At 42.9% G+C, this 13731-nt stretch overlaps 1 protein-coding gene across 1 annotated transcript; it reads right to left on the reverse strand.

The window, feature by feature from the left end:
• Positions 1-632: 632 nt before the first annotated feature.
• Positions 633-9150, reverse strand: TRAF5 (TNF receptor associated factor 5). Its single transcript, XM_051615746.1, has 10 exons — positions 8936-9150; positions 7383-7440; positions 6029-6130; positions 5307-5471; positions 4925-5002; positions 4485-4559; positions 3976-4068; positions 2863-3003; positions 2179-2347; positions 633-1628 (listed from the first exon to the last, which is right to left on the reverse strand). The coding sequence occupies exons 1-10, from the start codon at positions 9148-9150 to the stop codon at positions 1051-1053; spliced, it is 1674 nt and encodes a 557-aa protein (XP_051471706.1). The 3' UTR covers positions 633-1050.
• Positions 9151-13731: the final 4581 nt, after the last annotated feature.

Consider the following 13731-nt stretch of genomic DNA (forward strand, 5'->3'; position numbering starts at 1 on the left):
AGCTCTGAGAACTGGGTTCTTACAACAACCTCACTCCTTAATCTGTTTTTCTTCTTTCCCATTTTTAGCAGAGGGTAACAGTGCATGTTACATGGGCTTCTTTCCAAGCAGATATCCAAGCTTGTCCTGACTTCTGTAGAGCTGGTAGGCCAGAAAACATCTCTTTTGTGCAGATGTAGGAGCAAAAGTACAGGAGTTTTGCCCCCATTCTTCCAGCAGTGCAGCAAAGAGCTGGCAAGGTAGCCAAGTACCCTGCTTCTGGCCATGTCCTGAGAGGTGAGAAGCACCTGTGGCTTCTTTTGACTTCAGATGGGGACTATGGGTGTTTACCAGCAATGAAAATCAGTCCCAAGGCACTAGGCAGGAACAGAAAGGACACAACAGAGTTATTGTGACCTGGGGGTACTCTATATGGCTGAAATACCAAGCTAGAAAAGTAAGAGGCATTGGCATCTTCCTCTGGGGTTCCTGGAAAAAAACAACTAAAAAAAGAAAAAAGAAAAAAAGAAATAAATATATATGCAAGATCCCAGGTAAATGTCTTCCCTGCCTGACTGAAGCCACTCTTCCCACTTCAAAAACCCAGGAGATGCAGGGATCAAGATACATTGATTCAAATGTATGTTGAAATGTTTCCATTTCAGACAGGTGAAATGCACTTGCATGCTCAGGCATGGTTTCAGTTCTGTGTGAGGGATGGGAGCCCACAGGCCTGCTTGGGCTCCCCCAGGGCTTACTGGAGGAGTTTCATCTCTAAAGGCCAGTACGTGATGGGAGCCAAGCATTCCCCCCAGCCTGGACTGCGCCAAGTCTGGATGGAATGCATGTTTGCATCCAACTGGACTTCTAGCTGCCCTAAAAATGCAGTTTTGGAAAAAGTTTTAAAAAAGAAAGGCTGATGCTTTGGCAATTCATTATCTGTTACATAGTCCAAAAGCCTCGAAACATTATGTGTAGATTGACTAGTGGCAATTCACTATTGTATGGCTGGTAGTCACCAAGAAAGCATTTCTTAATGGTTAAAGCAGTCACATTGATCAGGCACACTTTTCACAATTCCTCCAGATCAGTTAAATCCACAACCACTTTCAAAAACAGTGTGTCATCTCTGATGTAGGTGTTCTTTGTGTTCTCCAGGACTGTGTGTGGCACGAAGCGTGGGCATCCAGAGGCAATATTCATTTCTCCATCCGGCCTTTTGAAACTGCTGCTGTTGGGGTCAGCTCTAAAGACTTCCACAATGTGATTTTTTTTCCCGCTTTGGTCCAAAAGCATAAGTGTCACTTTCTGCTTGAAAGGCCACAGTAGCAGCGAGTCAAACTCCCCTCTCATCACTACGAAGTAGAGAGAGACGTGTGTTCCCTTTCCTGAGCCATCCCCATTCAGGTAGGCTCTGGCACATAACCGGTACCCGCAGCGGCTGGTGTAAAAGGGCTGGCTGAATATGGAGAGGACACGGCCTTCCACTGCTTCTTTTTTCTTCATCTGGTAGTCCGTGATTTTCCAGATTAATTTCCCGTTGTAGCATGTGCCTTCCAGCAGCTTAAATCGTTCTTCGTTTTTATTGAGCTGTGCTTTGTGAATATTGATCTGGAGATCGTGTTTGCTGGACTGATCTTCCAAAACGACTTGGGGGGGGAGAAACAAACAAACAAAACAAAACAAAGAGATAAACATTTAGTAAAATAAAGCTGTCAGAGCACTGGACACAAAGACCAGTAAGACTGGAGCTGGCAATACCAAACTACTCAAGCCTAATTACAGGCTGTTAACTAGTGTTACTACAGTTGTTAAGTTTTTGTGGTGTGGTGTTTGTTTTCTGTTTTTGTTTTGTAATTGCAGCTTGTAGTTGAATAAGGAAAACTGGCAAAAACCAGAGTTAATGCCCAACTACAGACAGTACCACTGCCTCCATCACAGCACACCAGCCTGAACAAAGCCAGGTCTCAGTTCCTCCAGTAACACAAAAATTCAGGAGACATGGTGGAGTAGGGGAAGGTGGGAGGACGAAGCACACACCACCACGGCTTGGTCTTAGAAAACTAGAGGGAAGCCCTTTCTGGTGAAGAGCTGCAACTAACTGACTGACTGTAGCACCAGTAGCACCTCTACTTAGCCATCAGTACATCTACAAAACCCCCACACCCATGCGGAAAAGAAATTATAGTCCCAACACACCCAGGCGCTGATCGTATGTCTCCATCAGGGCAATCTTCTGTTTTACATTCTCAATTGTGTCAAAGAGGGGTCGCAAGTCTAATTTACTTTGTTGCTGGTTTGCCATCTGTATTAGCTGTTTCACCTGAGATTCCAGGCGTGCAGACTTATCCAGGTGATTGGCCAGAGCCTTCCCAGTTCATGCCATTGGAAGAGGGGTGAAGCACAGACAAGAGACATTCATAAAATCAGCCATTTCATTCAAAATAAGATAAAGAAAACTTCAGCATGTCAGCAATATCAACTACATGGTGCATTCAAAAACACTCTACTGGGTTGGAGAAGTATCCAAATTCTCCTTCAGTATTCATTCAGCATTTAGTGACTGAGAAGCTGTCCCTTACTCAGATCCATTCACACTGCATCACTACATTAAACTGATTATTCAAATTCACACCTGCATATTTTTCATGGAGATCTGGCCATCAGGTTTTATACAGTGCTTTTAGCCCAGACCAGCTATCCAAACTTCCTTATTGGTTAAAATATAAATAGAATATTTTATTTCCAAACAGCAAGGTCTTGTGAAGTGTCTGAGAGTCAGTATTTGTTACCACGCTGCTATTTATAGCAAATATTACTGGATGAATACATCTGAGGATACAAGAAAGCAAATGACCAAAGAAGATGAAGTTAATGTCTCACCTGTGTGCTTACCATCAAGTTGCTATTTTTACCGAACACTTGTGTAAACTGTCTGAATTCTTTCTCACACTTTTTAATGGCCTCTGCTAGCTGCTGGATTTTAATCTCCTTACATTCCAGGCTCTTATACAGGTCAGATATCTACAGATGGAAAAAAACAGAGTAAAAATACTAAGGCACACCAAAATACCCAACAATCAAATTAAAACATATGTGACTATATAGGAGAGAGTGGAAAAGTTTACAAAACAAAGCCTCTCATTTATCCAGATTAATTCTTAAGTTAATTCTTAAACACTACTTAATTCACAACTTGTTGATAAGCACCAGCAACAACAGAACATAAGGTAATAATACTTTTAATAGATCTGTGTGGCAACAGGTGCAAAGGAAGAGACTCATCCCCATCATGATGATCCACTCAGCTCTATAGTGGGATAATACATACTTAACTACACACATACCCAGATATGTTTCTGTATGTACGTATTTTTTATTTTTTCTTCTCTGCTGAGGTCTAACCAGTAAAAGCAATGAGTAAGTGAGGAATACTAACTCCAAAACCAAGTTGTAGCACTTTTGGGCACTTATTTTTAGCACAAGCAAGCAGAAGAGTAAGTCAACCCACCAGTCTGGATGCATTCACCTTAGCAGGATTGGACATACACCCAGTGTCACCTGCTAGGAGACTCAGAAATTACCATGGGTGAAAAAGTGCTTGCAACTGGCTCTGCACTGCTCTGTGCTGCCTCTACAGAGGCAATGACTTGGGCATCTAAAGGTTCCTTTTTGTAGCAATCCGACCATCCTCTGAAACTTTAAAATGCTGTATCTCCAACCCCGTAAGCAAAGACTGAAAGCAAATTATGTGATCAATGGCAATGAGCCTCCCACTGTGCTTCGTGGGGAAGATATGTGCCTGACCACAGAGAGGTTTCCATCTAATTGACTGTCTTCACTAGAAAAGCTCATTCTGACTTTCGAGGTGTGCAAAGACGATAAAATTAGTCCTTTAAAAAGTAGCTGCACTAAACCAGGTGACAAATGCAGGATCTCGTATCATCCTCCAACCAGCCAAGCACTGCTGAAGAGTGCTCATGAAATATTACTTACCTGTTCTTCCAGCCGGGAGTTCTTGTCTAGAATCTGCAGCATATGTTCCCTCAGGGCACTGTTTTCATGTTCAGCAAGCTTCCCTCTTTTAACCTTAGTGAGGCAGAAGTGAAAGAATAAAATTATAAGATATGCAGATTTTTGAAGCTGGTAGTAAAAAATTTATTGATGCGAGCATTTAAAATGTCTCCTCTGGGCTTTAAAAGTGAGGGAACAGCAGTCCTGGTTCTCTAGTGCAGCAGAGACTCATTTTGTTTTGGTTGGAAAAGACCTTTAAGGTCGTAAAGTCCAACCATTAACCCAGCACACTGCCAAGTCCACCACTAAACCACCTCTCACATCACACCTACACACCTTTTAAATACCTCCAGGAATTAGCCAATACTATAAATGTTTTGTTGCTTGTTGTTGTTCTGTTGTTGGTTGTGGGGTTTTTTTAATTAATTACTCCGATTGGTTTAGAAGACAAATTCCAGCCCCAGTGAAGACAAAGATCTATAAACCAGTACCTTTACAAGACAGCCGTACTGCTTATACGGGCAGTCCACTTCTGCCTCAGGACACACAGCGTAGTGCTTTTCAATCTGCATGTATTAACAAAGAAACTTGCCATTAAATTAATACTAAGTAACTTGCCACACTGATAAAATCTCAATGTCTGCATAAAGAGCAAATAAAGACCAATGTAATTACTCTACTGATAATGTAAAAAAAATTAGTATCTGGAGTCAATAAGCAAGCCAGGTATTTTTCCATACTGAAAAATGCCAATGGTTGGCAGCAACTGAATACCTCACTTCTAAGATGGGACGTATATCACTTTTAGGACCAAACAAAGAAAATGCTTAGAGAAATGAAGTTTTATTGGTGCAGGTCTGCAACGTAACTTTCAGATTTCATAAACATGTGCGATCAGCTCAATCACAGCATATGAACAAAATAATAATACCTCCTTTTTCAGAATTATTTGTGAACAGTTTTGGAGACAAGGCACAGGATATTCAGGACAGTCATTTTTCTCATGATTCTAGGGAAAAACAAACAAAAGAAGGCAATGGTTGTATTTTTGTAAAGCAGTATACATAGAGGAAGCTGTCCAAAAAGTTATCCCAAACATCCACGCGCAAGCCCCACATCACATTTTTGTTCATAAGAGAGCAACAGTAATGAGTATTATTCAAAGCACATTTATTATACCTTCTCCTTCAGATACTTAGCCAAATTTGTTTCAGGAGTTGCTAAGCCCCATTGCAATGCTGGAAACTTTTCATTCAGCAACATGAAGAGGAAACACGTGCTATGGATTCCCAGGGGATACTTTATAATCTTACCTTTATGTTCACTAAGACCACGTATTTATTACAGTACTGACACATTTCTTCTCGAAATTTACAGTGCTGGCTCAAGTGCTCTTTCAAGTCTTTCCGAAGAATTTGATCACAACATCCATCATTAGTGCATGGCATGCTTTCAAACTGACACTGCTGAAGATGTTCCTGCAACGTGCAACAACAAATTAACCCCCAGAGTATTTAATTGCATCTCCAGTTGCCCAACAGACCCGCAGAAGCAACCAGCAGTTTGATAACAAACGAAACTCCTAATACCCTTTCCTCCATAAACTTTCTCCTTTTCCAGTCTCAAAACTGAAGAGAACATGGCAATTTGGAAAGCCCTTTGTATAACTTCCACTTCTCATTCAACTGATACACCAAAAAAAGGGCCAAATCGCCATTCGTGGCAAGGTCTCTTGGATCAACCATCACATGGTGCCTAAGCATACAGAAGGTATGTATAAACTCTATGGATACACTAAAGCTACATAAAGGAAAAGATCTTATTAAGTAACATAAGCCAAAGCTTGAACAATATAATATTTGGAGTGTAACATTTGTTACTTACAGTGTGTAGCTATGTTATACTCTCTGTACTCTGAACCATGTTGTTACAATAACTCTGAAGTCTGAAGACGATCACTGGAATTTAGCTTATAATAAATACACAGGGTTTGCATGAAAATCAGAGCCTTCAGCATTTGGTCAAGCAAACTAACCTGATAACGTCCCAAGATTATTTTTGAATTGCAGTTGGGAATGTTTTTGCAGAATACACTCAAGTTGAGAACTTCTCTTTTACAGCAGTTGTCTTTGAATACCTGTAAAGGAAGCAGACCAGCCTTCTTAAGCAGTCAGGATGTTGTGAGGAATATTAAAAAGCAAAACATCACAACAAATTTTTCAAGCATAAAAGTATGGATTCCATAATTTCAAGTATCAATCTTGATAATTCATATTGAAAATGTGTACTAAAAATATATTTAAAACATACATGAATTTTCTAATAAGCATAGAGGTTTTTCCCCGTATGGTTATTCCATAGATGCTGATCCATCCCACAGCCAGCAGGATAAGTAACTCAGGAGCTACAAAACTGCCACCAGAACCTGCCCATATCTAGAAGAAGGCAGCTGGAGCTAACAGGCCCAAAAGCCAAGCCAGCTCTTTGCATGCAGCTCCAATATTCCAGCAGGCAGCATGCCTGCAGGATGGAGACGGTGCTGAGATAGACTGTGAGGAACAGCACCATTCCCAGTCACGTATGCAGAAGCAAATTAAGTCCCCAGAGCAATCTTTCAGTCTTATTTAGAGTTCTTCCTATAACAAACGCTATAAAGCTGCTCATTGTTGCGCTACTGCCACCAAAATTGGCATAAAGTAGAAGACAGTGAATGAAAAACAAAAACCACATGGACAGTTTGATTACAATCTCTTATCAGGAGGAGAGAGAGGAAGAAGACATATGACTTTACTAGAAAATTAATTCTGGCAGGACCAGATACACAGCATACTTTCAAGCCTTGGCATATAAATAAGGACAAATGAATCCATTACAAAAGAATCAGTAGCTTGCAAAATAAGATGTGTGAACTTATCTTTTCCATTAAAAAGCTACTAAAAGTAAATTAAGTCTGCAGCGTTAATGGGATATAATGGAAATAGTCAAGGAAGCAAATTATAACCAAATGAAAACAAAGACAATAAAATAAAAAAGATCCCCCAGTAAGATGGGGCATTAAAAAGGCAAGTCAGTAAACTCTCTACTAAAAAAGACCTCTGGTGACTAGGGAAGATTAAAAACTTTGTGAAACTCTTTGACACTTCACTGGCAATACAGAGGACCAAACCAGAATAAGTTCAGAACATAAGGTATAAAAAAAAGCTTCAGCTATTTACCCATACTTCCTATCTGAGTGAACACAACTGAATTCACTGCTTCCCTTAGCATCATTTCAGAGACAAAAACTGCTCTGCCCCTGAGGACTAGTAGACTACGAGCCAACTTGTTCTCAGCCATCTTGCCTTTCCCAAGCAGATTTTGACTGCTGAAGCAAAACTACAGCCACTTACCTCGTGCATTTTTATTGTTTCTTTGTCGACAGGACAGGTGGGTACTGCATTCAACTCTCTAGATCAAAAGAAGTGTCATGTTAACCCACAGAAAACTGTATTTCTTTTATGCAATTGGGCTATGCTAGAATCTGACTCTGGCAGAAGTCAGTACTAGATACCATAAAAACTAAAAAAAAGTGCTTTGAAAACACTTTAATCTGGCAATTACACAGCCAAATTTTGCTCATAGGTCTAAGATGGTACTAAGCTGCAACAATGAATATGTAACAGAAAGCAGAATCTGTCCTATTAGTGTTAAGAGGACTTTGTCACTCTCTGGCCATCTGCTGCTCACAAATGTCATATCTGAAAAAATCCCACTGCATGCATTAAATCCAGCCTTTGCCTACCACAAGCAGCTCACTCCTTGCTACACCAGTAAAGGAAGAGCTAACAGATCCTGTCTTTAAAAGGTTCCCAGTCCCATGATAAAAGATAATAAAACAGTTATTGAAGCAGTGCAAAAAGGAGGCAACCCAGAAAGAGAAAACAGCAAACACATAGCATCTAAATTCGTAACAGATAAATTACAACATCTATCTGCATAGCCAGGCTCTTCTGCAGCCTTCTGAGGCCTTGGCCTGCCCTCAGGAACACCAAACAGTATGTCATGTATTTCCAGACAGGTCTGCAAGGTAAACTCATTTGTACCTGCAGGAAAATCCCAAGCAGATGGGTGCCAGCAGCCTTGTAGTATTGGGTAATACTAACAGTTTTGTAATTTCTCTGAAATCAAAGAAATTACACAGAAGCAAGGCTGAGGGATGGGCTTGTTCAGCCTGGAGAAGAGAAGGCTCCAGACAGACCTTAAAGCAGCTTTTCGGTACCTGAAGGGGCTACAGGAAAGCTGGGGAGGGGCTCTTTACAAAGGAATGTAGTAGTGACAGGATGAGAGGGGTCATGGCTGTGAACTGGAAGAGGGTAGATTTAGGTCAGACTTTCAGAAGGAATTCTTCACTGTGGGGGTGGTGGGAGACACTGGAACAAGTTTACCAGAGGAGTTTGTAGATGCCCCCTCCCTGGAAAAGTTAAAGGCCAGGCTGGATGGAGCTTTGAGCAACCTGGTCTAGTGGGAGGCATCCCTGCCCATGCAGGGGGGGTTGGAACTCAATGAACTTTAATATCCCTTCCAACCCAAACCAGTCTGTGATTCTATGATTCTAGGTGACAACAGCCAATACCACAAGACATTAATGCAACAAATTTATCTGAACAGCACAATGATAGACAGGCCAAAACAGTGTCTCACACTGTAGTGCTTAAGCTTCCATCAACAATTTGCTGACTTTGCTGCAGTTACCAAAGCATTCCTCACTGGTACCAGGTGTGGTCTTTAAAGACACTTTTAACACACTGAGCTTGCAGCCACTGAGTTCAACAAAGTCTTGCCATCGACTCCTTCAGCGTTTCCCCAGATTGGCTCTAGTAGTATGGCTCTCCCTGCTGACTGACTTCTTCTTGGGAAGGGGAGGACAGGGGAGCTCGCTGATGCAGGAGGAGTTGGCACTGACCTCAAAGAAAGAATGCACTGCTGGCAAAACCGGTGCCCGCATCCCGTCTGGTGAGGATTGCGCAGGACGCGGTGGCAGGAGGCACACTTGTACCGGTCTTCCAAGGTTTCCACAAACTTGTACTCAGCGTCGGGCTCGAAGTCCAGAGAGACAGCGCTGCCGGAGTTCTGGCGCGTGAAGGTGCCCGAGAGACCAGCGGGCTCGTCACAGGCCATGGGAGCTGCGCTGGGAACCAGACACAGGGAGAACCCCTTCAAATATTCGCCGGCACTCACACCACCTCAGCCGCCCCTCGCGGGAGGGACGTCATCTGCAGCAGGGTGGGGCAGATTTCAGAGGGCAACGTGGCGCCAACTAGGGAAGAACAACAAAACGCTCAGAGAACCGCAAAACAAGGGTGACACAGCAGCCACCAAAGCACACTCCTTTGGTAAAGAGTTTCAGCATCTGAAAACTATTCCCCAGGAGAGAGATTTTAATGTGTTGGTTGTTTTTTTTTTTTTGACATTTTCTTGCAGCGGCTCTCGGTCTCAAAAAATCACAAGAGTCACAAACACAGCTGGGGAAAGGGGAGGCCAAGTCTTGACCCTGATGTTCACTGTGAAATTCTGCGCTTCCCAGGGAGGTCACCCACGTGACTTCACAACTTCATTGCACTAGTTGAAGCAAGAGATAACTTTGTGTTTTACAGCAAGGAGCATGCAAAAAAGAAGGCAGCGAAGGAATTTTACCTTCAGTTTAGGTGTTGCAAGAGCCAAAACCAGTTAACTTGACATCTTTATTTTCCCAGTTGATCACTCATTTATAGCAGTAAACTATGATCTTATTTTTTCAAAGTTTTACTTAATTATGTGCAAGTTCTTGGCCAAATTAATCCTGCCTGAAAGAAACAGTGGGGAGAAAAAAAGGAGAAAGAAATAAAAAATGCAATCAGAAGTATGACCTAAGTTTTTCTCTCAACCTACCAAAGCTCATAGGGCAGAATACAGTCCTAGTTTTCTAGTAGGAAAAAACAGCAACATTTTTTTCCAGCCCAAGTCACAAACCCTGAGATTTGCCTCCTCTCCCTCAATCTTGCAGTACTTTTTTTTTTTCTTTGCAAGCAGCTGAAGACCCAGAGCAGCTCTGGTTTTCATTTCTTGTGGCTTTGCATTCCGAAGACGTATTTTCCTTCCAGGGTGTGAACAAAAGCACCACATAACTCAACCCTCAGACCATTTCACGGGGGAAGTGCCCAGTCTTATAGCTGTGCTGTGGGATGCTCCTGTGTGCATCATCCTCCCTTTCAGTCACTCGAGTCACTCTTACTGGCATCAGCACCTCTCTGAGAGCTCTGACTCAGCTCCTGTAAGACCAAGAGTCTCTGCTGCTTTTGTGGGGAAGCAGGGCCAACACATCACCATTAACAGCCTTGCACTGACATTAAACAGTATGCCAAGTACTAGTATACTGCTCTACCTCCTTGCTGCAATGGATTCCTGGCCCACAAAAACAGTGATTAGCACTGTGCTATGCAGAGCTCAATCACTGCCACAGACCTCCTGACCTCAGAAGAAAAGATCCATTTTCCTTGCTATTTGAAATCCCATGCCCAGCAAGGAAATTCTGCTGACAGTTAAAGTACCTGATCCAAAATCAAGCCAAAGAACTTAACCAGCTGAAGTGTATTTCACAACAAACACTTATGTGCTTCTGTAACTCAGTGCCCTTAGTCATGGTTGTACACAGCATTTACCTGCCCAGCTTGTAAGAGCCTCCCTGCCCTCCACCAGGCTGAATAGCAGACTTCAGCACAACTGACCACCTCACATTGGTAACCCAGAGAAACACAAGCCCTAGTCATGTTCCAGGCATACAGACTTATTATTACAACTGGAGTTTGCACATTACTCTGTTTGGTCCCTCCAAAAGAACACCCTTCTGCTTCAAACTAAAGATGGTTGTCCATCTCACTGCTTTCAATTTTAAACAGCTGCCCTTTTCTTCTCTGAAAATGGGGTTCCTGGTTCTCTGATGCTTAATACACAGCAATTCTGTTTTCCTCACATCAACCAGAGATGTCCAGATTCAGCCTGAAGGACTACCAGCCTAGTGCCTGTGCTGCCTCCACAGCTCATGCCAGCAGCAGAGCACTCCTGATGCTTCAGAGGCAGATGGAGAGCTGCAACCATTAATGTCCACAGCATAGATGATCTACAGAATTAATTTCCTATAAACACATTCTGTTGGTGGTCGGTGAGAACCTCAAAACAGGCTTCCTTCCTCTCTCACTAGTGCTCTCTCCCATTTACACGGCACCCAGTTTCCTGAGTCCCGCTACACTTTAGGACTTACATCATTTGATGGTATAGTTTAAAAAGTTAATGCTGTGCTGTGTTAAAACATGTACAAAAATAAATTTTAAAAAATCAATGTTTTACCCATTTTTTTTTCAATTCTGGGTTGACCATGTGGAAGTTTAACTTACCCACACTGCTACTCTGAGGCAACCATTTGCTTACCTCTACTAAGTTAATTACAATTGACTTCTCTATAATTATTACAGTTCTAATCAAGAGTAGATAATTACCTTCATCTGGGATGAACAATGTTACTAAAGTTTTAGGCAACAAAGTTATGGCATGCATTAAGAAGAAACACAGTCACCAGCCCAAAATCCCACCCAGAAATGCCAGCAGAGCTCTCAACTCTAATTAAATTGTCCACATTAATTTCCATCTCTTTCTGCAAGGAGCACTCTGCTGTGGTACAACAATTGTCTTGCAGAAATGAGAGTCATTATGTCTTTAAATACCTTCATGACTCACCAATGTCTCCAATCCAGATCCCATTCCTAAAAATAGGAGACTCTTGCCATCTCCACAAAGGCCCTCCTCCCCCTCAGCCTCTCTCAGTAGCATGTGGCACAGCTGATGTCACCTCAGGGCACAGGTAAGAGCATGTCAGGCGAAAGGCAAGGCTGCCTGCTCAGAGGGCAGGACCAAGACCTCTGGGTGCCCAGAAGACTGGGAACATTTGCCACCACCATCTGCCTCACTGGGGGTTTGCTGTGGGAGTTGCAGCTGTTTTGCTGGAGGAAACTGCTGCCCCAGGAGAAGGCCTGTGGAAGGCAAATCTTCATTTGAGCTGGAGAGGTGCCCACATGAATCAGCTGGGGACAAAAGCTCTGAGGAGCCAAGAAACAGCAGCTCCACGCCAGACCCACCACCAGCCAGGGCTCGGTGGGATGCAATCCAAACCCATTGCAGGCAGCATACAATTCCCATCCCAGTGCCCAGCGGTGGCTCAGGGCGGATTGCAGAAGATTTTCTTCCACTTCTGGCTTCAAGCACCCACACCCATGCTCTCTGAACTGAAACCAAAGGGAAACAGTCAGGGGAAAAAGTGCTTTTTTGTGACAGCGAGAGCACACCAACAGTCAACTGAATCAATTTCCTGCTCACACTGATGCCTGGCCCACGTAGGAGAGGAGATGAGCTTTCACTTCTGCCTGTTCACAGCTAAGAGCAATGGGAAGCCAACCTTTCTTTGCATACACTGCGAATGTTCAGCATAGATGTGAACTGTAATGCTGTTTTAAAATATTAGAGAGCAGCAGGCTCATGCTGCATAACGGTGCTCTTGTGGCAGATGTACAACACACGTGGCAAAGGGATTTCCATTGCAACCCCACTGCAGCAGCATGCACACACAACAAAAAGCTCAGTCTCTGAACACTGAAAATCTGCATACACACACACAAAGTATTTTCATATACCAAAATAAATAGAATTAATTCTGACTTCACATGGAAAAGTACTATGAAACACTGGAAGCCAAGCTTAAATCCTATACAGAGCCACAGAAGAGTGGGAGATCAGTGGCAGCTCAGCACAAAGAGTCCCAGCTGCACCTTCCCACCACTCCAGCATCCCAGTCCTGCCTGCACCAAGTGCAGCACAGGAAAAATGCTTCTGGAACAGCTCTTTATATAACAGTGTTGCACACAGATGCTTTGGCATTGCAGAAAGTAATCCAAGGAGGGAGACTTTTCATAACAAAAACAAGCTTTCTTAAACGGTGGCTGTCCTGTTTTAACTACCACCACATCAAGCTAAGCCCAAATGTTTTCCATTAAAATGCTCTACCCTTTATATATCTTACTGTTCAGAAACTGAACAAGACATGATGAGAACATGACAATAAGGAGTAAAATCAGCATGAGCATGTTTTACTGTAATAGGAAATTACCCTGACATTTTTAAAGCCATGTTCCAGCAGCTCCCCTCCAGCAGTGCTGCTGCCTCTCCACACCACCAGCAGCTAGAATGGAGAGAAGTGGTGTGCAACACTGATATCACATTAAACTACTGTGGACTGATTAACTTTTTTTTAGCCACAAAAACATACTTCATGCACACAATAAAAACTATCCCTGTAACATGGTTGCTCTTTTTAAAGTGAATATGTTTTCTCTGTTTTCTCTCATGTGAAGCCAATCCCCCCAGAGAGGACAGCAGGTTACCCCATGAGCTATGAGTGCATCACTACAGCAGGTTGCAGCATCAATAACTCCAGGGCAGCAGAACTGAAGAACAGGCACTGAACAGCACCAGGTGTTTTAAAATGAAAACATGGGAGTTGTCATCACAGATCTGGTTGTTAAGCATGGATAAAAAGACAGGATCCTTGGTTCTGCTACCCAGCAAATAGGGGCTGAGAGCATGGCTTCTGCCAGTTCACTGCATGAGGGGAGGACAACACTAAGCTGCCCTCCAGGATTGGGGTATTGCTCAGTAAAAAGCACTGTGATTGCT

The sequence above is a fragment of the Apus apus genome, chromosome 3 (genome assembly GCF_020740795.1).
Source record: "Apus apus isolate bApuApu2 chromosome 3, bApuApu2.pri.cur, whole genome shotgun sequence".
Taxonomy (NCBI): Eukaryota; Metazoa; Chordata; class Aves; order Apodiformes; family Apodidae; genus Apus; species Apus apus.

Bases quoted from the DNA above. Each gene is read 5' to 3' on its own strand.
- TRAF5 (XM_051615746.1), bottom strand. From the start codon at position 9,150: ATGGCCTGTGACGAGCCCGCTGGTCTCTCGGGCACCTTCACGCGCCAG. The intron at 6,131-7,382 runs GTAAGTGGCTGT...CTTCCTTTACAG, and splicing joins AAACAATAAAAATGCACGAG to GTATTCAAAGACAACTGCTG. The intron at 4,069-4,484 runs GTACTGGTTTAT...TGCCTCACTAAG, and splicing joins AGTACGGCTGTCTTGTAAAG to GTTAAAAGAGGGAAGCTTGC.